General features: G+C 34.9%; 1 protein-coding gene across 1 annotated transcript; it reads right to left on the reverse strand.

Moving 5' to 3' along the window:
* Window positions 1–1,305: 1,305 nt before the first annotated feature.
* Window positions 1,306–26,098, reverse strand: LOC109050338 (epidermal growth factor receptor-like). Its single transcript, XM_042751810.1, has 27 exons — window positions 25,827–26,098; window positions 15,577–15,728; window positions 15,204–15,411; window positions 14,894–15,019; window positions 14,292–14,360; window positions 14,086–14,204; window positions 13,573–13,714; window positions 11,924–12,040; window positions 11,685–11,811; window positions 11,518–11,591; window positions 11,107–11,197; window positions 10,779–10,981; window positions 10,519–10,651; window positions 9,366–9,456; window positions 8,981–9,140; window positions 8,737–8,770; window positions 7,430–7,571; window positions 7,230–7,352; window positions 6,688–6,786; window positions 6,430–6,615; window positions 5,561–5,716; window positions 4,880–4,955; window positions 4,022–4,168; window positions 3,675–3,772; window positions 3,334–3,504; window positions 3,180–3,249; window positions 1,306–2,522 (listed from the first exon to the last, which is right to left on the reverse strand). The coding sequence occupies exons 1-27, from the start codon at window positions 25,936–25,938 to the stop codon at window positions 2,224–2,226; spliced, it is 3,525 nt and encodes a 1,174-aa protein (XP_042607744.1). The 5' UTR covers window positions 25,939–26,098; the 3' UTR covers window positions 1,306–2,223.
* Between the last annotated feature and the right edge of the window lie 206 nt (window positions 26,099–26,304).

Consider the following 26,304-nt stretch of genomic DNA (forward strand, 5'->3'; position numbering starts at 1 on the left):
GTAATTTAATGCCTAGGTGAGAAAGCACCAAGTATAGTGTAATAAATGTTCACTTTTTAAAAAAAAATGAAAACATACATTTTGTTAGATGTTTATAACTCTGGAAATGGCTTGTCATGGTCTGTGAAAAGGGTCCATTGTGCATCGTTTTTTTTTTTTATTTTAAAAAACACATAGAAGACCTTTATGAAATTGGCACATCACAAGATTTAATTTTCACATTTCAACAATTTAATAACACTGCAATGTAACGAAGTGTCCATACAGATTTAAACCACATTCTAAAAATAATCCTAGAACTGACATTCACAGGTGTGTAATGCAGTAGATCTCCGGAGGATTGTGCTACATGAAGTATATTTACATACTAAATGTGGTCTGTGCAGTATCTCACAATGAAGTAGAACAGGTTTCACAGTCAAACTTACATTTTAAAACTTCTTTCTGAATATATTCAGCATTTTTGGGCAATGACGTGGACGTGGCCACTTAATTCAATATTAATGGGATCCTGTAGTGTTAAAATCTCTTAATGGCCTGTTTTTCCCCTGAAATTTAGAAGTAGATTGTGTGATAAGTGCACACTTGGGTGAATGTGTCACAGGGGACAGAAACAAGCAGTCTGATTTGTTAACTCAGCCATTTAAAGCAGAATGAGAAAGTATTAGGACAGCCTTTTAACCTCAAAAAGCGTTTTAGCCCAACATTGTTTCTTTCAATTAATATAACAGTTGTTAAATTATTCAAACCAAATGTGGACGCTCACTTGACTGGGTACTTTAAGTGCAGTATGTATGACTTCAGGTAGCTTTTATGTACATTTACATTGTGTTTGTGAATTTTATGTGTCGAGGACATAATGACATCTATGTTCACAGTGCACGTTGTTATATTTACAAACATTTCTGTTGTTACTCAGGCAGTTATTATGGTACAGATGAGACATTTTCACACTGTGCTTGAATATTTAAATACAGTATTCTTTATATTCCTAATGCACATTCTTTGTAACGCTGTGCACAAATCATAGGTGCAAATAATTCCAAATGAAAACAGGCTGTTTTAGTAATCTTTTATCAAAATGAGATAACTTACTTTGCCTTAGCCGATACAACCTTTTCCTTTTCATTTATCAAGAGCTCCTCCCTTCCAGCCTTCTCCATTCTGGTATGTAACAATAATATTTATTTCTTTAATATCCTATTTCATTCGGAATTACACTACCGTTCAAAAGTTTGGGGTCGGTAAGATTATTTGAATGTTTTCAAATTATGCTCACCAAGGGTGCATTTACTTGATCAACAATGCAATAAAACCGTAATATTACAAAATATTATTGCAATTTAAAATAATGGTTTACTATTTGAATATGTTTTAAAATGTACTTTATTCCTGTGATGCAAATCTGAATTTTCAGCATCATTAATCCAGTCCACATAATCCTTCATAAATTAATCTAATATGCTGATTTACTGCTCAAGAAACATTTCTGATTATTATCAATTCAAAAAAACGAGATCTAAACCCAGAATTTAGAGAAAAGGAACTGCAAGAAAAAAAATATGAATCATGAGATAACTGAATTATAAGGAAAAAAGTCCAAGGTGTGAGATTTAATAAATAATAATTTATAATGAATAATAATAATTGATACATACTAACCCCAAACTTTTTGCACGCTGTATATCGTGGAAGTAAAATTGGGGTTGGGACTCGAGTGGCGTTTCATGCTGACTTTTCCAAGCGGCTATTTTCACAGACAAGAAGTTATTAAAAAAAATTTTTTTTTTAAATGGGTCATGTGATTGTCACATGCTGCACTTGTCCAATTCCATCTTATTTGGTTTGTAAACTCATGGTTTACAAATACTGTACTACCCAAGGTTAATTACAAAATAAGAGTAAAAATGACAACAGTTTAACTCTATGAAGTATTAACAGCTCAATTAAGTTTTGGTTCAATAAATTAAGCTACATCAGACAACAACATTCATCGAAAGCATCAACTATTACATAAAAATACTGAAATGTGCTCTAGCTTGACATTCAACACATTACTCTCAGTTTCATGTCTCACAACCACACCCTCTTTAAGAACGAGTTAACTGTGGCAGTCGCCTTCAAGCATATCCAGACCTGACGTCCTCACTGTTCTTAAACTAGCTGCAATACTAACACTTACAGAAGTTCAAGCAGTGTGATTCATCCTTCCATCCCGTCGATCTAACGTACGTGAGACTGCATGGCTGTGCTGAGGCCCAGGTAGTGTAAGTTCTCCGTCGCAGGGAGGAAAAGAACGTCAGTGTTGGACGAGGGCAGGAAGTTGTGCTGGTAGTCAGGGTTATCGAGGTTGGCGTTGGGGGAGCGTGGTAGAGTAGCACAGGAGGTGTTCAGGTACTCCGGCCCATCAGGTTTACAGCTGTACGTGTCTATATATCCGTTTTCTGTCTGTCCACGGGCCGGACCCTCATAGTTTGGGTTTATCATATTGCTTGTTGTGGACACATCCTGGTTAATGTACTCTTTGGGAAAGAGAAGATAAAATGTGCTTATGAAACAGTAATATTAATTACATGTGAGCATCAGAACATGATATGTTTGTCTTTTTTTATTCTCATATTTGTTGTAATTTTTTGATTATTTTTTAAAATTTAGGTCGCCCTTTAAAAACTGGTCAGAGACAAGAGATAATAAAAATCAAATCAATGTCAGTGTCAGTGTAATAAATCAATATAATAAAAAAGTAATCATTTTGATTAAATAAATCCCATTTGTTTCTGTTTTTATAATAAAAAAGTAATAAATCATTTTGATTAAATAATTTTTTTTTTTTTATTTTTTATTTTTTTAGTATTATGGAATATTTTATTATTATTATAAAATATTATAAATATATTTTATAGTATTATGCACAATATACTACATCATATAAAACACACAAATATATATTAAATATAAATATAAAATGTAGAACTAAAAAAAAAAAAAAAATTAAATATTATTAGATGGAAAAACAAACAAATTAAAATGAGACTTGTAGAACTAACTTAAATAGGTCACAACATTAAAATTACTAAAACTGAAAATATAAAAACAAAATTATTAGCTCTATATATATATATATAAAGACATACAGAATATAAAAAAAATACTCTGAACCATTAAATTCATGGTAATACCTGGCAGCATGAGGTCCTTAAGTGTGGGGTCTGTAATGTAGCGTAACATCACACCATTCGTGTAGTTGTCTTAAAACAATACACAAAGACCAATGAATCATGTCTGATGAAGTGTACTTGGCTGATAACATTATGAATGATACGAGATACTGACTGCTGCGTTGTGATACTGAGGCGTTGGTGGTGGTAGTGATTGGTTGAAGAATCGTTTGTTGGGCAGCAGGTATTCCTCCGCATCTACCACACCATCCATATCTTCTGTACTGATCCACGACATGCAGAACTTCGAATCCGTCGGGCTGGACTGGAACATGTGATCATCTCCCTGTGTGTAATGCCAAATTAAAAACTCATTGGAGTAATTCATTTTTGATGTACAGTATATATACTCCTACAATTAAATTGTTTAATAAATCAATGCAAGACCTACTGTACAAATAGCATGAATGCATTACCTTTCCTTAAAGGAAAGCACAGATATTTTTTGTGAACTACCTGAATGACAAGGTAGCGAGATGGATCTCGGGCCATTTTTGAAAACTCTGCCACAAGTTCACGGAAGTGAGGTCTGCTGTCAGCATCAATCATCCAGCCTAGATGTAGATATAAATGAACGTCCAGTCATTGCTGCGATTATGTATTATGGCTATCATGTTGCATACAAATCTTTATAGTTCACAATGTCTTTGTTTTTCTCATGTTCATCTGAAAATTTTGTGTAATGCTGTATTTTCTGTAACTTGAATACTTTTATTCATAGCCACATTATTGCTACCATTACAAGCCCTTTGAATGATGATTTTCTGTTCTATCCTGCTCTCGAATGCAACTTTAGCACTCACATTTGACCATGATCATATAGACATCTATAGTGCAGATGGACGGCTGTGGCAAACGCTCTCCCTTCTCCAGGATATCTGCAATCTCTCTGGCTGGGATTCCATCGTACGGTTTGGATCCAAATGTCATCAGCTCCCACACAGTGACCCCTGAAGAGGTAATTAATTAAATCACAATTTACAATAAGGTTTAATTTGTTATTGCAAGAAATATCATGAACTATCATTCAATTTTTCAGCATTTATTAGTCTGTGTCAATGCTAATTTACTAAGGCCATCCGAGATGTACAGAACATGAGTTTGTTTCTTCATCAGAAGAGATTTCGAGAAATGTAGCATTGCATCACTCGCTCACCAATGGATGCTCTGCAGTGAATGGGTGCCGTCAGAATGAGAGTCCAAACAGCTGATAAAAACATCACAATAATCCACACCACTCCAGTCCATCAATTAACAAATGAAAACAGTCCAAAACAGTATATAATGAGAGGACAACAGAGGATAGACTTTTTCAATCCAGAAAGTGTTGTTATGGCGTATGCACTTGTATTTTAGGCAGAAGCAAGGTAAAAAAAAAAAAAAATTATAATGATGGACTTATTTCTTACAAACATGCAGCTTTTTGCTTCACAAGTCATTAAATGATGGACTGGATTATTGTGATGTTTTTATCAGCTGTTTGGACTCTCAATCTGACGGCACCCATTCACTGCAGAGGATCCATTGGTGAGCATGTCTTAAGCAAATTTACATTTTTTGAGTGAACTATTCCTTTAATTTACACTCTTCTATGCTAATGTGCCTGTGATGTAATAATAAATGCAGTTTGCATTATATAATATGTAGTGATGAGCACTGACCGTAACTCCAAACATCACTTTGATGAGTGTAAGTCCAGTGACGAATTGACTCTAGTGCCATCCACTTTATAGGCACCTAAGAATGTAGCAAAGGCAAATAAGTCAGTTTTCCTGTAAATATCAACAAATATGTACATATGCTAATGCATTTCCATTTATTTCTTTTACACTTAAAGGGATACTCCCCCCAAAATGAAAATTTTGTCATTAATCACCAAGGTCACAAGGATGCATGTTTCTACATGTATTTAGCTTTGATTTGAAATAAAACAGCGCATCCTTGTGGCGTGGATGACACAAAAGAGCATACACTGCATACGGTGATATGGAGAGACACAGAGGAGACCGTTGACAAAGGATTTGTTGAATAAATTTGTTATTTTTGTTTTCTTTGCTTACAAAAAGTGTTCCCGTCGCTTCATATAACCCAGATTGCACGTCTGATGGCAGATGGACTGTTCTGACAATGACTTTCATACCTTTTCTGGACCTTGGCAGTCTATGGGACAGTCTCAAGCCTTCAGGTTTTCATCCAAAATATCTTAAATTTTGTTCCGAAGACGAACAGAGCTTTTACGGGTTTGGAACGACATCGGGGTAAGTGATTAATGACAAAATTTTCATTTTGGGGTGGAGTATCCCTTTAATGATTTGGAATCAGTGGACTGATGCGTGACCTACTTTCCCTCCGTCAGCGTGGTATTCCTTCTCATCTGCACCCAGGAGTCTGGCCAGGCCAAAGTCAGTGATCTTCACATGGTTAGGAGTCTTCACCAGCACATTCCTGGCCGCTAAATCACGATGAACCAGGTGACGCTCTTCCAAGTAGTTCATTCCCTGTTGAGAAGCGTCAGAATGTTTTTGAATTCCAAGAACACGCACAGACGTGCATCCAATCAGTACTTTCAGACTCAGCACTTTCAGAATTGCTATTTCGTTGTTTTGCAGAAGAAATGCAGTGAATTTATTTATGAGAATGTTGTGGAAGCAGGAGCAGGAGTTTATTTATTTATACATAATATTTAACACATAAATATTTATTTATGTGCTTATTTATATGTACAAGGTTTATGCAAGATTTATACACTACCGTTCAAATTTTTGAAGTCACTAAGATTTTTTTTAAAGGTATTAATACTTTTATTCTGCAAGGATGCATCAAAATGATGAGAAATTACAGTAAAGACATTTATAATGTTACAAAAGTTTTCTATTTCGAATAAATGTTTTTGGGTGGAAATTCAGCATTGCATCACAGAAATAAATTACTATTTAAATTATATTAAAATAAAAACCGTTATTTTAAAATGTAATAATATTTTACAGTTTTACTGTTTTTATTGTATTTTTTTGATCAAATAAATGGTGAGTAAAAGAGACTTACACCTTTAAAAAGCAATCAGATTAATGCATCTTGGAATTAATATTTGGAGTTACTTTCAAAAACTTTTAATTCCACACAAATATGTTTCTGTCCTTTTAAAAATTGCAGTTATATACATATGTATATTTGTGGATATTGAGGGTTAAACAGATGACACTGAACTCACTTTGGCGATCTGCACACACCAGTTTAACAGAGTCTGTGAGCCGATATTGTCTTTATTCTCTCGAACATAATCCAGCAGGCAGCCGAAAGCCATGATCTGAGTTATGAGTTGGACGTTGGACGTGAGGCATATTCCCAACAGACGACACACGTGAGGGTGATCCACACCGGCCATCACATAGGCCTCCTGAAACCCCAAAATACAAGTTTTAAATGCAGGACAATTGTTAATCCTTAGTACAAATGACACGATACCCACATCTAAGATCTCTTTGTTGGCTTTGGGAGATGCAACCTCTCTCAAAACTTTGATAGCAACAGGAATTTTCACATCCTCACCCTCTGGGATCCACAAACCCTAGAAGAAAAGAAAGGAAAATTAATATGTTGGGCATTTTTCTTAGAACTTCCATGTTGATTGAGAAATTTGAAGTTAACAACTTCTGTAATGTGAAACATTTCCAGGTAAAACCGTAAAGTCGTTTCAGAGCTGGAGCAATTATTTATTTATTTTTTAATTAAAGATTACTTTTTTTACCTAATATAACACCTAAAGTGATTTTATATCTTGCTAATGTTAACCTTTATTTCTCAATTACAGTAACAGGACAGGACAGTTTTTCCGTACTGATGAACCAATCATATTGATACCAGAAGTGTGAGTTAGCAAAGTGAGTATGGTCCATTTTGATGACCCTAACCCTAACCCTAACCCTGACACTTAATGTCTTGGCTACAAATCTACAAAGCTTTATTAGGCCTGCTAAATTACTGCAGTGTGCTTTGTATTCATAAATGTACCTTAAAAACAGTACCAAATGCTCCAGACCCAAGGACTTTTATTTTCTTCAGTTCTGTTTCCTTCAGGATGCGAAGGAGAGCCTGGTTGGGCGCTTCACCACTGGGAGTCAGCGGTTCAACCAGCTGCAGAATGATGGAAATATAGTTGTATAGGGGGTTCATATGTGATGTATGACTTGTAATACATTTTTGTGGCTTGCCTCTCTTTCTTGAAGCAGGCGGCGTAAGGTCCTCTTTCGTCGGATGTGTCTTCGGCGGAAGATGATGAAGATGAAAAGGACGAGGACCATAATCAGCAGCATGCCTGCAACAATGCCAGCCGCCACGACAGGCATGTGAGAGCTAGAGAGAGTATATCAAGTCATTTACTTTCATTACAAAAACACACAAACAAAACAGGGTGTCCGTGGGTTCTTACAAAGTCTTTAAATGTCATAAATTCGGATTCGAGGGGTATTAAATATTTTTGGTCACATTACCACTAAAATATCTTCAGTCTGACAGACCTAATGACTGTTTACAATCATTGGACAGACTGAAGATTTTTTCTTCCCAGCGGTAAGTTCATCAGAGTGAATCGCAGTAAGTTAGCAATATTATTAATTATTAATATTAAGCAATATTATTACGTTTTTATTACAGTTGTAATTATTGTTATTTGCAGTGTAAATTATTTAATCTGACTGGTAGCAGCCCTATAGTAAATATTGAATTTATTGATAAATTGTAATAATTTGACATGAAAGATTAAGAATATGCCTTTGTAAAGGTAAATAAAAATATGCAGATTTAAGTATGTAAAAGCTGATAGAACACTTATGAAAATATTGCTTCAGAATAAATTGTTTTCTCCATCAAAAATCTCAGTGATGCAGTTATTTTGCAGGATTATTTTGTATGGAATATTGTCTGCTGACATTAAAAGTTCACTGTATATCGTAGTAATAAATATCATTTATTACAGCAATGATATTTTGTTTTCTTTTTAATTTAAACACATTAAATATTACATATATGTAATAAAATGTGTATTTCCATTACAGGTTTAGGTCTTAAATTTTAAATAAGGTGGTATTAAAAAGGTCTTAAAAAGTCTTAAATTTAGCTTGTTCATGTCTGTAGAAAATCTGGAATTTGAGGGTGCAAAAAAAAATATATATATAGTATTGTCTGTTGAAGGTCTGGAATTTGAGGGTGCAAAAAAAAATATATATATAGTATTGTATATATGCTATAATATATGGTATATAGTATGCTAATATATGATCTTTACTTAAGTCCTTGGTTTTGTGGTCCAGGGTATTTTATTGCTCATATATTTATATGGAAGCTAATGACTTTATATATGACTATTAGGTGTTAATATAATAGTATTTAGGAATAATACACATCCATAAGACTGGTTGTACCCTTTAGGTTCACATTTTTCTTCCAGTCCTGGATGCTAATGCACCTACAATAACTTCAAATTTAATAAAGTTAGTGAATGGTGTTAAAACTACTGTACCCTCTGTCACAACTTTCCAGTCCTGGTTGTGCACCCCATAATTTTGCATTTAAAGTTAGTGGATTTTGCATTTCTGCTTGTTTAAACTAACTGGATTCGGTTAACCATAAATGTAAATATAAATATCAGTAAAGATATTTAATACTATTTAAATAATAAAAAAAATATTATATTAAAGTATTTATTAAATATATTTTTATTATTATTATTTTACTTTAATGATTATCACCTAAGAAGGTTTCTTACCCTTGCGTGCAGTTGGTATGGCATGGCTGACACTGTCCCTTTTTGTCTGGGTATGTCCAGACAAGTCTGTTATTAAGGCCTTGCACACCTTGGGCACACTGTGCCACACAGTGCATCCCATCTTTGAAGTGAGCACACTCAGTACACTGATCAGCTCCCTAGAAAGAGATGCAGAGAAAACAACATTCACACTGGAACCACTTACAAATTTTATCATTATTACTGTAATTTACACACCGGTTTGGATTTTAGGTGTCATTAATGATTTTCACCATCGAGTATAATACTTTAGGGGCTTGTTCAGATCCCTAGTTTGAGCAAGTGTGAGCAAGCATCACTAATAATGCAGTTTATAAGGGAAACATTGACATGGTGTGACATACCGGCCCATGGCAGCTTGGCGTCCCATTCAGGATCTTGCATTCAGGGTCACATTCCAAACACACATTCTCTGACATGTATTCACGGGGGTCTCTGTAGAAACATATAGAATACAACAGCAAACAGAGGTGAAAAACATTCCTGAAGTAAAAAGAAAATTGATGTTGGCTCCAATAGCCTTGTGGGACATACAGCACTGTTGTGCTACGGGTGTCCCGAGCTCGAATCCCAACTCAAGCACCTTTCCTGATCCTGCTGCCCCTATCTCTCTCCCACTTTGCTTCCTGTCAGTTCTGATCTGTCCTATGGTAAAATGCCAAAAATTTTGGCAAAAATGCCAGAAAAAATATATATTTTTAACAATAACTTACAAGCCATTGAAGGCAGATCTACTGTAAGCTATGAGTTTGTTAATTAATGGTAAATGCTTTTGTTAATGATGTCATCGCCACTGCCTGATACTTAAATATCATTAAATATTATTCACCTTGTATCTGTTTTTTTGGTTCATGGCTTATAAGGCTTTAAAGGGATAGTTCACAAAAAAAAAAAACAATCTGTCATTAATCCAAGAGTTTTCTGACCCTGCATAGACAGCAATGCAACTGAAATGTTCAAGTTCCTGAAAGGTAGTAAGGACATTATTAAAATAGTCTGTGTGACATCAGTGGTTCAAGCATAATTTTATGAAGCTACAAATAAAATAAATTTAAATTAAATTTAAATTTAGCTACGAAAATATGTTTTGTGTGCAAAGTTCCCCTGCTGTCTATGCAGGATCAGAAAATATTTTAATTTGTGTTCCGAAGATGAACAAAGGTCTTATGGGTTCGGAACGACATGAGGGTGAGTAATTAATGGCAGAATTTTCATTTTTGGATGGACTATCCCTTGAATAATGTCTGGCTTTTTTTAAATCCCTATGGGAAAAATGAATGGGAAAATACCAATGGGGTGCACTGATGCACTCTATTAAGAGAAGTAGCCGCATGTAAACCCATGCATCTGATAATATCTGAAAGATGCATATTAAATGCATTAATTTCACCATTAATAGACTTTCTGTTATTTTGGATTCAGTATCATTTGTCAATGCTGCACTAGAAAATGAGCAGCAAATAACCTTCTTCAGTGGACTCTCTGTTGGACACTCACCCATCCAGCAAGTTGCAGTGGCTGACACAGCGCCCCCTACGGCTGACATGCTGGCAGGACACGCACATGGACGGCCCTGGACCCCAGCAGCCTTCCTCTCCACACATACTATCACAGGTACTGTTCTGCTGCTCTGAAGAGCACACAAGAGCTTTTGTTTGATTATACGCACTCTGTGACCTCACATGATCGAAACTGCTGGCCAACTAATAAGTTAATTAGTGATAAAAACAAAAAAATATTTGAATCCAGTCCCATACCACAGCTGTCCATTGCTGCATTGTTTCCAGTTCGTATGCGCTGGTTCACTGATCTGAACAGCTTCGGCCAGTAGCTGCCTTCAACGTAACAGAGGCGGGGGTTGTTCTTGATCACCACGTCGCCATCACTGATCTCCTTCAGCGAACGGAGGCCGAGATGATCCAGGTGTGGTATGTTCAAAGCTGCAAAACTGACGGTGCCACTGCATTTATAAGAGAGGTAAAGACAAACACTGTTTAAAGGTGAAATTATCTTTTTTCCATGATAAAAACAGGTTTAATATGCAAAGAAAACTAGTTATTTGTAAGTTGACATGATGAAACTCACTGTTGTTTAGTTCTTCCTCTGATGATCTCCAGGTTTTCAAAGGGACTGAGGGAATTGAGGTGTTCAGGCCAGTCTTGGATTAACAGAAACCCTGAGAAAAAAAAATAGCACTGCTAAATAAGGCTTTAGTCAAAGACAAATGCCATTCATATGGCAAGATGGTGTATTAAATAATGTATATTTATACAGCTAAAATAATAGATGGATGGATGGATGGATGGATAGATATGTGACTATACAAGTAAAATATAAATCCATATATATATATATATGTCTATATATAAATATATATATAATATATATATATCTATATAATATATATATATATATATATATATATATACACACACACACATATACACATACATATACACACACACACACACACACAAACACATGTATATAGTTTACCTGAAATTTCCTTCACTGTTTTGAAATAGTCGAGTTTTGCAGGGTCCATGCTTGGAGTATTTGTGAAAACATCCTTGAAAAGAATATTTATAACATTAGATTAAATGTATAGCATAAAAAAAACAAGGTAGAATGATTTAGTCTGGAAGTAGACTATAGAATCTCACCCTTGAAAAGTCATCTGCATTATTGTAATGTGCCCATTTATTTTGGTGCAGTTGATAAATGAGTCAATGTTGGTCGCATTGACTGCGATGGTGTTAACAAGCGCTCCCGTTCCAAGACCATTACAGACTGAAATAAAACACATTAAAATTATTTAACATTTGTTAGATATCCGTGTCATGCAAAATTGATTACATGTGTCAGAAACAAAACTCATTAATTAATTAATGACATTGCTGACCTTTCGGGCACAAGCCATCACATTGTTTGCACTTCCTTATTCCGTTCTCCTCCACTTCATGCATGTTACTGCTGCAAGTTCGAACGCAGGAACCATGATCGGTCACCACAAAGTTATCTGCAGCAGACAGAGGCGTTTGCAGTTATCTTTCAAGTAAGTATAAATGCTGTATCTCCTAGATTAGGGATGCATCGATCCGATACTCAGGATCGGTTTTGGCTTTGATACTAGCATTTTCAGGGAATCGGGTATCGGTCAGACGAGACTGATCCAAATCTGATATTGTGAGTATACTATTCTGTGTTGAGCCCCACGAAAGACACAAAAACATTATAAAGCACCAAAACATTTTTGTGCATTATATTTCAAGTGATCTGAAGCTGTTCCATAGTTCAATGTGAGGTACAGATTAAAATTTAAATCATTAAATTCAAGTTCACATAAACTCTCTGCTGCGGCTGTCTGTCATCCTCCATTCAGCAATCAAACTGTGTGTTGCATTCGGTTACTACAGTCAAAAAGATGAAACTCTCTTCAAGAGCGCACTTTAACTGAGGTATAAAACTGTTCAAAGAATTTAATACACTACATATCAATACCTCTTCCCTTTGTACTAGTGACGTCCAGTTCATAAACGAATAGTTGTTTTTTATGACTGTATTTTACAACAATACAAAGAGCAATGTGTAACATTTTACCATATTTTAGACACATTCACTTTTATTTGTAAATAAAATATTTCACTAGATTTAAAAAAATGATTGTGCACCCGTATCTAGAGTATCTTTTGCTGCTGAATTATCTATTAACCTAGTTTATTATAGTATTTTTGTCATAGATTATGATTATATATTTTTTCATTTGTTATTTTTAATTCAAATGAAGTTGTCTATATGTAGTAGATTGTGTTTAACACAAAAGAGTGACGATCAGGTCAACACAGAGAAGTATAGAAATTCTATGTTGAATTAAAAAAGAATTGTGCTGGTATCAGATCGGATCGGTTCTGAAAAAAATGGTATTATTGCATCCCTATCCTAGATGTTTCTCCTTAAATAAAAAAAGGACAAATTAGTTATTGACAGATAGAACATATAAGTGAAATTAACATTATATATAGCTCAGATGATTTGGTCTTGAGGGAATTTGAGAAAAACATGTTTGAGTTTAAATTGAGATCTCTGAATTTTGACTGCAGACTTGTTTCTTGACATCTGAAGCTGTCTGAGACCTTGTTGACATCTCTTCTGAAACTCTAGAGGAGACACGTGTGAGATAACTGATGTTCATATATTATATTTATGAATAGTTACACAATTTATGTTAGGTCTAAAGCAATTTTTTAAGTGTTTACCTAAAATAAACCTTTAGAGAACGTACAGTAGCTCTTTGTTTACACAGCGCATAACCTCTGGGTGTGTCTTTGCTTGTGTATTTGCAATCATAACTGGCTAAAGACCAATGTCATTTTTGCCTCTATAAAATTTTGGTGGTTGTTATGCACAATAGCAATGCGCCAGTATGTCTCCATGACTTTTGTGTTTCTTATATTTACATACTAAAGGTTTATAATGAAAAGAATTATCTCCTCTTGTCATAGTGGTCTAAGTTTATTTTAGTAATGTCAGATGTATGAAAACCAAACTTACAAGGGCATTTCTTCACACAGGTGGCTCCAAAGTTATACTTCCCTTTAGGATTGGGAACAAGTTGGTGAGTGTTGGGGTCGTACAGCATAAGACGTGGACACGCATCCTTGCACGTCCCATCATCCTGGAAGTCTCTGCAGGACTGCAGAAAAAGAGGCCCTACACTGTCATCATACACAACATTTGTTCCCTACCGATTTGACTTAGGTATCAAAAATCAATTAAAATATATAAAAAAAATTATAAAATAAAAGATGTTGATGATCAAAATCTGAATTTGGCTATATGAAAATATTGTAAATTAAAATATATAATAAAATATATTAATATTAATTTAAATAAATTCTGACATTTTAAATGTTAAGAGTATAAATCCTAAAACACATATTCTTTGTAGGTTGAGCACGATCAGTAGATAAGCACCAATACTTCATGCTTATTTTAAAATGTTAGCACGACTTAGCATGTGTTTTACGAATTGACTTAGTAACTTTTGAGAAGCACTCCACTCACCAGACAGTCTGTTGGTCGGGGTCCGGTGCAGCCTGCAGCGCAATGTTCACTGCAGCAGTCGATGGGCTTGGGACCCTTGCACCTCCGTGAGCACTGCTCGGCACAGTTCAGCCGAGTAACTGACAGTGAAGGTGAAAGAACATTTGTTAGGATGTAGTTCAGTCATATATATTCCTTCTGAGAATTATATATTCAACTAAATTTACAGGTCTGGCAGTTCTCTGGTCCTGGAGCCCAGCACGATCCATTGAAGCACCCTGAGTCACATCGTCTGCCTGAGGTTTGAAAGAAAGTGTTTGTTTTATTATTCTTTTTTTTTTTTTTTTAATACATAATCATTTATAGACATACTGTATATAGATACACTACCACTGAAAATACACTACCATTCAAAACATTTAAAAAACAGAATTATTGTGAGAAATTATTACAATTAAAACTGTTATCTATCTTAATACATTTTAAAATATAATTTATTCCTTTGATTTTTAGCATCATTACTCCAGTCTTCAGTGTCACATGATCCTTCAGAAATCATTATGATATGCTAGTTTGTTGCTCAAGAAACATTTATTATTATTATCAGTGTGAAACCAGTTCAGCTGCTCCATATTTTTGTGGAAACCATGCTACTTTTTTCAAAATGTATTCATGAATTTACAGTACATTTTTGTACGTTTGAAACTGAAATGTTTTGTAACATTATAATTGTCTTAACTATAACTTTTTATCAATTTCACGCATTCTTAAAAAAATCATACTAACTTCAAACTTTTGAAAGGTTGTGTATATTGCATGATTTACTTACACTGAGGGTCAGTCCCTCCCGACACATTCACGTCACTGTCATCCTGCACAATGTCCAACCACTGTATGGTCTCCACATTGCACAGCAAAGGATTGTGGGCTATTTTAACCCCACCTTTAAGAATTTCTGCCAGATAAAGAAGGAAAAAAATATTATCTGCCACTTTAATTAACAGAAAATGTGACTTTATATACATATTTCATGCTGTATTCAACACATTTTGGTGTCTGTGGATGCATAATGCTTCATTTGTACTGTAGGTCCCTCTGAATAAAAGAATCTGCTAGATGAATAAATAGAAATGCTTTACCTGTGAGGCTTCTCAGACCTAGCTCTTGGAGGCCGCTGATGATGCTGTTGTTCTCTACAGACTCATTCCTGTGGAAGTTTGCCACCACAGCAAGGCCGTACTTGCCATCGAAGAGAGAATGTCCTCGAATGAGGCGCAGGTTTTCCAGGGGTATCACATCCACATAGTTTATTCCTATTAGCACGTAGCCACCGACTTCTTCAATGCTCTATGAAAGAATAGTCAGGTTTTCAGACTTCAAACAATAATTTAACATAAAAATCTGATTTTTCTTTCTATCAGTTGGTTAAAGGTTTGATCAATCAGTTGTATATAACTAATGATCTAGTCTCATAATTGCTATTTTATTATACTGGTGTGTTATATCACTTACTCTGAGAAAGGAGAGGTCGTGGTACTCCTGAACGTTGGTTATCTCCAGGTTCTCCAGCACGACTGTGCAGTTACTGTACATCCGCACCATGGCTCTGTAGTGATCGTCTGGCTGTGCCAGCAGAGTCAGCTTATTATTGGTTCCCTGACATACTGGAGAATAAAGCAGAGGTGAAATCAATACTAGGGTAGTGATGGCGATATTATGACAGAACATACACAAAATAAGCATACCCATTATGACAGAACATACACAAAATAAGCATTAAGAAGTCTCTTCTGCACACTAAGAATAAGCATACCCAATAAGGTAAGCATACCCAATATTTAATGTATTTTTTTACTGTTTTTTTTTGTTTTGTTTTTTTTTTTTTATAGAATATTTTTTTTGAAGCTTTGCACAAAAAAAAAAGTTATTCCAAAACTTTTGACCAGTAGTGACGGATTTTTGTAATACTTCAGATATAAATTTTCATCTCAAGCTATGTTAATTATAGTCTTGGAAATTAAATGCTGTTGTCTGTATAGGCATGTATCAGTTTTGTGACTAAATCATTTTTAATAAGGTGCTATATTTCATAGGAAATCTAGAAAATTCACACTTCACTAAAATAATAAGGGTTGCTGTGGTTTCTTTCTCATTTGTGCCATGTTTTGAATAAGCTGAACTGAAAAACTTGAATAAAATTCATTCGAGTGTGTTCAGACTTTGGACTGGTATTTTAATTTTGATTATTCTATATTTTTGTTATTTTATTTTTTAGTTTATCAGTATTCGAGTCTGTTATATACGGTTTAATTTGTTTTTTTTTTGTTTTTTTTACTTTTATTAGTGTTTAATTAGTTTTATTAGTCATTATTTAGCCTGATTGTATGTGCTTTTCACATTTAGTATACATATACAGTCATCTAACACTCACTTTAATCCTCACTTTAATCTTTAAAAAACTAATTATGTAATTTCTCTGTTAAATGTAATATTTGGTTTCAGAATGAAAATCCATTTTTCATACTGTAAATTTTAATGTTATCATGCCTACATTAACTAGTTTTTAGTATATCATTTTTCATTTATTTACACAAAATAGTAAAGTTTTTAATATCATCCATTTATTTGGTTATCTGCCATAACATGAAAATGTTGCCAGCTATTCCATCATTGAGCAATATGATATGACTGTAAAAATTCAAATGAATAAGGAGTATCAGTTAATTTGGAAAAATTAGTAGAAGTGTTTTGAGTCATCTGTGGCACATTAGCATGCACTTACCCAGATAACTACCGAACAACACCATGGATCTCTGAACTGAACTAACATTAATATCTGGCTATTCCACAGGCCAAAATATCTTGTTTTGTGTTCCACAAGAAAAAAAGTCACTCAAGTTTGAAATGATATGAGGGTGAGTAAATGATGACAGATGTTTCATGTTTGGGTGGACTATCCCTTTAAGACACGGCTTACAGCAGTTCCACATGCAAACAAACTCCAGCATTCTCCATTCTGTCATTGCTCACAGTAACATGAGCTCATCTCATGCACTGAACAGATCATATTTCACTTTCAGCCATCACTTCTATTAGCTACATAACTATTCCAAATAGAGTTCTACCTCCTAAACACTGAAATTCAGCAAGTCTTCATTATAATTATTACCCTCTAACATATTTTACATTGTATGATCTTCTATTCATGAAAACCTGGTACTTTCCGAAACTCATTGTGAATGTAAAAGCTACAGTGGAAAACAAACACTTGTTTCGTCTCTGCTGTCTCTCTGCTGTCATGCAGGTGTTGAATTCCTGCAGTCATCGTTATGTGTCTAGTCTCCTGCGGAAGAGCAAATTCTAGGGGCGGGAACACCGCGATCAAGAATGTGCTTCACTGAGGGTGAGACTCAAATATTGCACACGATTGTTGCTCAACTTGAGAACTCTTGAATTATTGCCTGCCACGTGCAAGACATGCAGGTTGTGTTTCCACACAGTGCTGGTAACAACTCATCTTTTTCCCTGCAGGGATCAATAAAGTGTGAGGCCAGGGAACTTATAGAATTGAGATCCTGAGATGTTTGTGATTTTTATTTTTATTTTATTTTTATCCATTTTCAAAGACAGTATTCAAAGGCCCCCAAGATATTTCCTGTATTCTGCTGTAATTACTTGTTATTCACTTAATAACTGAATTGACTTTATTTTATAAGGAGTGCTATTTGTGAGTTGTTACCAATAGTGTGTTCCAATTTAGTCTTCTATGAGGCCCTATTTCAGTAAGGCATTAGAAGACAGCTGCCTATGTAGACAGCAAACAGACAGTCAGCTCACTAGTCTTTGGAACCGTGTTTCGTTGTAAAAACTCAAATATTCCACACTGTAACATTGATATGGGGTTGAATATTTGGCTACATGTTTATTCCATCCTAAATCTGAGTATGCTGCAAGATTGTCTGAACAAAATATGGAAAAATATTCAAATGAAAGTGCAAACATGGTTTTTGTTTGATTGTTCATTACATCATGGCAGTGCATATGAAGGGTACTTCCATTCTTGCAAGAGTTGCATTTTGACATCTTTGGCATGATAATTCAACCTCTGAAGCTGTGAGACGTGAGATGGTCAGGAAGAACAAACACTGTCAAGACATGCAGCTCTTGCATAAATTACCTTCTGACAATCCAGCATGTCTTAATTCATCAGGGTTATGACAAGAAAAATATTAACACTAGATGTCAAAAACTGAAGAAATAATCAGGCGTTACTGGCTTTTTCAGATCTCTGCTCTAGGGCAGATTTCAAATAAAGATTAGGGTCATGAAGTAGATTTAAGTTTTAACCCTTAACGTTCACTTCGCAAGCCCTTAAAATGCAAGATTGTCTGAACGGATTGCAAAACATGCAGCTGTTTTGTACTGTTCAGCAGCACTGCCTGAGGCATGAGCCCGAACCGTGGGATGTGACTGAACAGGTTGCTCCTTGAAAAAATATTTATGGAGGAATATCTTAACTCACATCAGCCTAACCATCAGGAACTGTGGAACAGCATTCTGACTATGTTAAACTTGAGTGTTTTATCTATTGCAACTGATGCAAACCATGCACAAGGGTTATCGAGATCTCATCAATGCAAAGAAACACAAGACTTGAGAAGTAAAATGCAAAGAAATAAATCAACCTGTCACTGCCTTAGTGATAGTATCAGCAGCCTGTGACGAAAACAAAACCGCCTTCCATATTTGTAGCCCCAAAATAGTTTGGGGTCAGGAAGATTTTTTGAAAGAAATTAATACTTTTATTCAGCAAGGATGTACAGGTAGTATTTTTTCAAAAGTGACAGTAAAGATATTTATAAGGTTACAAAAGATATCTATTTCAAATAAACTAACTTATTTATCTAATTTAATTTATCAAAAAAAGTAACAATTGTTTTCAACCTTGGTAAGAAATGTCTCTTGAACAATAACGCAACATGTTTTCTGAAGGATCTGTAACACTGAAGACTGGAGTAATGATGCTGAAAATTTCGCTTTGCATCACAGGAATAAACTACATTTTAGTCAGACAGAAAATAATATTTCACAATACTACTGTTTTAACTGTATTTTTGATCAAATAAATGCATCCTTGGTGAGCATAAGATGCTTCTTTTAAAAAAGATTAAAAAAAAATAAAGTTGTGCATGCTTTCTAAGAAACTTCTTTCAGGTATGGCTTATCTTCTTAAGTACAAGGATGCACAGGGATGTGAAAAAAACAATGATCGATTAATTAGGAGATATTCTGGGATCATCTTTTCAAGGCTGTCTATGAATATAACCTATTTTTAACAGGCCATGCATTTGTTCCCATGCTTGCTTTTCCACAGTTTTCTTGGCTCTTTTTTCTTTTTCTAATGCATCATTTTTTAGATATGCTCTGGATGACTATATCACTGAAGGTAAAATATTTGAAATATATATCTTCCTGTAATTTTAATAACTTTATGTTAATGAAGCAACACATAATAAATGAATGTGGCTTTTGATATGCAAACAATGAAATCTGTTCAGTGATGCTTTTGTTTATTATATGGCTATAAGTAATATTGAGAACGTCTTTGCATTTAGGAATCTACTGTAATTTCCTGATGTAATGTCATAATTGCATAGTGTTACAGTATATCTATAGTTTAAAGTTTAGGCTATAACACATATGCACTATAACCTTGTTTTCCAGGAGTTGACTATATCTGGATGTCCTGTTGGTGACTAAGTTTGAATGTGGGCAGACAACAGGGTTGACTCTGTTTGTAGAGTAAGTTTGCACTGTTGCAAAAAGTATTGATCCACATGAGTAGAAAAAGTCAACAGCATTTGTCATAACGCATCCTGTTTTCCAATTGAACGACTTTCCTGGAATACACCTAAAGGGAAGCCAACTGTGTTGGTGCATGTGTTATGCATTTACTGGAACTATTTAAATGTGTTTTGCCTGAGAAACAAAATTTTCTTCTTAAATTTTTGATTTATCCATTAACATTGATTTTGAACTTATTAGTTGTGGCCTAGTGGTTAGTTAGTGGGTTCGAGTCTCGGGCCGGCAATACCACGACTGAGGTGCCCTTGAGCAAGGCACCGAATCCCCAACTGCTCCCTGGGCGCCGCGGCATAAATGGCTGCCCACTGCTCTGGGTGTGTGTGTTCACGGTGTGTGTGTGTTCACTGCTGTGTGTGTGCACTTTGGATGGGTTAAATGCAGAGCACGAATTCTGAGTATGGGTTACCATACTTGGCTGTATTTCACATCACTTTTTTTCTTTCTTTTTATTTTTTCACTTTAGAAAAACCTATTTTCCAAGGTTGAGGCTACTATATGTTTCACACATGTGATCTACTGATTTTATTGTACAGGATCTAATGCAATGACATACTTGTTGTATTTAATGTACAAACAGGCCCATAAAGGATTTAAATGGCATACACTCTTACAAATAAAGGTGCTTCAAAAGGTTCTTCACAGCGATGCCATAGAAGAACCATTGTTGGTTCCACAAAGAACCATTCAGTCAAAGGATCTTTAAAGAACCATCTCTTTCTTCCCTTTTTATAATCTGAAGAACCTTCTTTCCCAACAAAGACCCTCTTGTGAAACAGAAAGGTTTATCAGAAGTGTTCTTGTGGCTCAGTTATAGAGCATTGCGTTAGCAGTGCAAAAATGTTGTGGGTTCATTTCCCAGGGAATGCACATACTGGTAAAAAAAAAAAATTACAAATGTATAGCCTGAATGCACTGTAAGTTACTTTGGATAAAAGTGTCTGCAAAATGCATTGTTTTAAGGATAAAAGTGTCTGCAAAATGCATAAATGTAAAATGCTGTCCAAGGCTGTATTTTTTTGCCCAGTTATGAGTTTTTTTTTGTATATTCTTTAAAAGCAAGATAAATGGTTATCAACTTGCAAGCAGCAGTTTCACATGATTGTGCTTCTAACATCTTCTATTTCTCTTTAGCTTGCAATAGTGTCTATAAGTTCACTGTTGTCACCCTAAATGAGAGACATGTGGATAAAATACCCTCTAACTGAATTGTAGTAAATACAATTTACAGCGTGATACAGAGACATCTCGCTCCATGGTTATGTGTTTTTTTTTTTTAACAAACAACAGGGTCTGTCTAAATCAAATAAGCAACATATTGTCTATTTGTGACCTCTCCATCAAAATTCAGCCATTGTATGTATTCAGCTCTTTGTCTATGGGGTGATTTGCTGACTGCAGAAGTAAAAAAAACGTGGCATGATCACTGCATTTGGTAAACAACATGAGACATGAATTTTAGTGAATTCATATATTTTGCTGAAGAAGACAAAAATCAGTTTTCCACTGCAAAAGTTTCTACCACTAAGCTGGAGTGTTTTAAACGGTAGGGAGTTGCTATACCTTTGCCAGGGTGTTTTGGTTGGTTACTGGAGAGTTTGTTCTACAGTTTTATTTTCCACCATGCAAAATATGCTTATTTGAATGCTTAGAAAATAACAGCACCCCCTTGAAGAAGCCTCATAATTTGAGGTGTCTTCTGTGGCTGTTGTTTTCAAAATAAACACACTTATGTTAAGCCTCAAAGCTATGGCCTTGGTTTATCGGGGTCTGTAAATCCGAAAATCTGCAACTGTTTTTGCAGTTTGATGTAGATGGCTTGTCTTGTAAATAACACAAATCCTTAAGATAAGAACAAAAAGGCATACAGCAGGCATACACTAGCATTCAGAAGTTTGGGGTCGTCATCCACACCATTCTAATATGCTGACTTGCTATTCAAGAAACATCTCTTATTATTGTCAATGTTGGAAAAGGTTTTTTTAGGAACTCAGCCACCTCTGAAACAAGTCAATTATTAATGGCCAGAGATAACCTCAAAGTTACCTATATGTAAGACTTATTGTCAAAATATACTGACATCTCAGAGACTAAAATTGATTTTGCTTGCATGTTTTAAATGAAAATCTATAAAACGTTTCATACCACTTAGCAGATCAATTTAATATGAGGCTTAGATGGGTGACAAAAACTATTTTGACATTTTTAACAATAATAGATTGCGGTTATGTATTCATTTACATTGACTGCATTACTTTCCATCAATTTACCCTTGTAGCTGGTGGTCAGAGAGTGTGATGCATGTAAACAGGAGAGCTTGTATATTAACGGCGGCCCTAGAGACTCTGGATATTTATAAGCCTGCAAAGAGTTTTAAAGTCAATTCGATTTAGATCAAATGGTGATGTCTTGACCAAATTACAACAGAACACTGGGTAGAACAAGGACACTAATATCTTTAGTGATTAGTGCTGGAATGTGGACTAAGAGAAAGGATGTGTATTCAGATACAATGTATTTATACCAGCTCATATTGAATGTGACTGATGCATGATGACTGGATATTTCTGAATGTAGCTGAGTTGTTGTTTTGTTGTCATACTTTTAAAATTAACTAAATGACATGGATTAAGTACAAAAAAATATGAATGAAATGAATCATGATTATTATAGGTGATGCATACTGTAATTGTGCTTTTTGTTTCTTAATTGAACCAATGTTATTCAACACAACAGGTTCAGTATGACATATGTATCTGTGTTTGACCACAGATATCTGATATCTAGTGCTGAGTATGTTTCTGGCCTAATGGTCTGAAAAAAACAGAGCCAAATTAATGTTGTGACATAATTTGTCAAACTCTGGGCCTGACTCTGCACGTCGCCGATTGTGAATGATGAAATCCATGAACAAATGCAAGATCTGATAGTGGCAGCGTGTTACCTTACAACAATAATCAGCTTTGTCTTCCGATTAATCTTTTGACAGTAATCTTCACCTACGTCAACCGCTTGTCTATTCACATTCAGGATTCACATGAATGGGTGTCATTTCATTCCAGTTAAAGGAAAAGTTCACTCGAAAATTGTTCACATGACTCCAGTCCATTACTGAAGTGAAAAGCTGCATGTTTGTAATAAATAAATTCATCATAATGATTTTTAGGTTTTTAGTTTCAAACTATTGCTTTCAGCTAAACTATGAATCCTCTATCCATAATATTGCATTCTCCAGTAAAAAAGATGTCTCATCCGAATCAGTAGAGAAGTATGCACAGATTAAGCACCGTTTACAAGCGAAAATTGTCCAAAGCAGTTCTTAACAAATATGTTGGTGGATTTTGATGTGAGTCAATAATAAGAGACTTGAGACTTTTTCACTGGAGAAAGCAATATTATGTATTATAGTATTTTGGCCAAAAGTGACTTATTTTGATTTGTTTATTACAAACATGCAGCTTTTCACTTCGCAAGATGTTAATTGATGGACTGGAGTCGTGTGGATTATTGTGATGTTTTTATCAGCTGTTTTTTTTATTCTTGGGTGAAATATTCCTTTATTGATGCTTTATTTCATCAAGACAAAGTAGTTCAAACTAAAGTATCTGCTTTCTAATAACCTTTATTCCAACTTTCTCGCTCTCTTTTTTTCTGCCACAGGCTGTGGGAATGAAACGAGGTATGAGATGCCCCAGAGACAATACTGACTGACATGTTATGCTGACACACGCATACCACAGGCCCTTCGCCACAAGGCTTTCCACACTTAAACTGACAGGTCATTAAAGGTGTGTAATTTAACCAAAAGAGACTTGCAAGAAATAATGACAGTATTTTTTTTAACTCTGCCATTGGTCACAAAACAGATACTGTACTCCCATCTCAAACGCGCACCATTCGTGGAGCCAGTGTTGCTGTGCTGGGCTGACTGGGATGATTAAACAAACAGAGCAATGTTTTGATAGCATGGCAATGTTTGCACTTCTCAGGAGGAAGTCTTATGCTGGGACAGAAGAGAGTATTTTTTTTTAAGTTAAACGCTTAAAATTTAAAAGCATAGTCAACCAACCAAGTATTTTTTTTCTTGAAAGTATAGGGTTGTGGCATTAATTGGGTATGATTAATAATAAAATGTGCAACAATAATGTACTGGCACTGAAGTATATTAATTAAACTGTTTTCTCAGTGGATGAATTATTCATTAAATCTTGTAATTAATTCAACATTTTTACTGATTGACACTCCAGGAAAAAAATCTAAGGGACGAAGGTAAAATAGATGAAGTTAATTATTAATATTTATCTGCAATACTGAAATGCAAGAAATAACAGGAAGAAGAAAAAATATAAATCCACAAACACTGCTTTTCCTCAGCCAGCAGTGCAAGTCTGCATTATCATTGTCAGACACAATATAATTTAATATGTATTGTTTTTACTCAGCATCTTACTTCGTAAAATAAAAATAATAAACCTACTGTCATTAAACTGTTAAAAGAAAGGCAGATGAAATCTACTAATCGAGTACTGTCTGCGTCATTGGTTTCTGTTCTGAAAGTATGATCAGAATGTCAAGGACAGCACGCAATGTTTCTTTTGTGTGTAAAAGGTGTGCTGTTTATCAGATAACAAAAATCTGACACTCTTAGCCTGCAATCATACTGTAGGTGTACATCACATTTTTTTATAAAGCGATAAGCCTATTTTACAGGTGGCTCTCTCCATTTTAGACTACTTTATTTTTAATAATACGCATTTTATTTTATATTAATGATGCTGCATTATTTTAATGTTACAGTCAGCCTACAAATCATTTAAGATTTACAAACCATTTTGTTTTGTTCTTTTGATTTTGAATCCAGTTGTCACCACAGAATCAAAATGTATTTAACCCATTTCTGCCTGGTTTGTTCTGGGATGGTGTTGGGAGCCGCCATCTGCTGTTAATTTCTAAACTGGCAAGAAACCTCAAACAGCATGTAAAACACAGTCTGTCCGGGTAGACCAGAGACTGGACCACAGACTGACGCTGAGGGCCCAGACCCCACTCAGTGGGGCAGCTGTCTAGCAGTACCATCTGCTGCTGCTGAACTCTTGGCCCTCATCCTATGGTGGTCACCAGTCTTAAAAGTTCATCAAGTATTTTTAAGTATGTTTCAGATTTAATTATGTTCATTACATTTTTAGTAACATGAGAGACTACTGGTCTTGGGGTCACTTGCTGGGGTTAAAGACAAACCTGCAGCTGTTGATATGATTAATAATGTCACATCAGTTATAATCTCATCTACTTAATACTTTTTAGATCATTAGTTATTATACATGTAAAAAGGAATATCATTAAAATTTGAATCATATACATACAATACTCATATTATAATCGGTAATCATAGTGATCATAATTATCAGTAATCAAAAAGTATGTCTGCCTACCTGTCTGTCTGTCTTTCTATCTATCTATCTACACTGTAAGATGTAAATAAAACAGACTATTGTGGCATGTTTTACTAGAAAATACTATTTCAGTATTTCTACTTAGAAATTTAATGTTTAATTCAATGTTACTTGCCATTTCTTTGTAATTGTTTGTTATATCTATTTGCAGTTTCTGAGTGAAAATTAATTCAAAGTGAATTCTACACCATGTTATTCTGTCTTTCTGTCTCTCTGTCTGTCTATCTATCTATCAATCAATCTATCTATCTATCTGTTTGTTTGTTTGTTTACACTGTCAAAAGTGTGGACACGTAAGGTAATTTACCTCATTTATATCCTTCTATTACCAAACTTCTCATTTGGCACGGTTTTAAAACTCGTTTTATGTAGACAGTCAAAAAACGACTGTTTAAGACGTATATGAGATTTGTGTTAGTGACAGACAGTTAAGGTAACTTCACTCACCTTTCCTCTCAGAAACGGAGCACCACACAGCGCTTATCAGCACAAGACAGGCGATTCCCAATTCACGGAACAGAATTAGCTTCGTAAACTTCATGTTCAACAGTGCAATCATCTTAAACCATTATGTTTGGTTAGATATTCCCGCAAATGAACAATATGTAGCTCGTAAGTTAAATCGTTTTCCAGAGGCAGTCCCGTTCAGCTCATGCAACGTGTCTGGTCAGAGCGCTTCTCCGTACAGCGTTGACGCGACGCAACTGAATCACAACGCGCCCATATATTTTTGTGTGTGTGTGTGTGTGTGTGTGTGTGTGTGTGTGGGTGGTTTGTGTGTGTTAGTAGGCACTTACTGCTTGTGTAATTTCTGTCACCTGACACTAAATGCACCTTATTGCTAATCAAAAGATAGGAAAGGGTTTTATAGGTTTTTTCTTTTTGCAAAATGATTGCAAAAATTATTATTGTCAGTTTTTATACA

The sequence above is a fragment of the Cyprinus carpio genome, chromosome B24, assembly GCF_018340385.1.
Source record: "Cyprinus carpio isolate SPL01 chromosome B24, ASM1834038v1, whole genome shotgun sequence".
In the NCBI taxonomy this organism is placed as follows: Eukaryota; Metazoa; Chordata; class Actinopteri; order Cypriniformes; family Cyprinidae; genus Cyprinus; species Cyprinus carpio.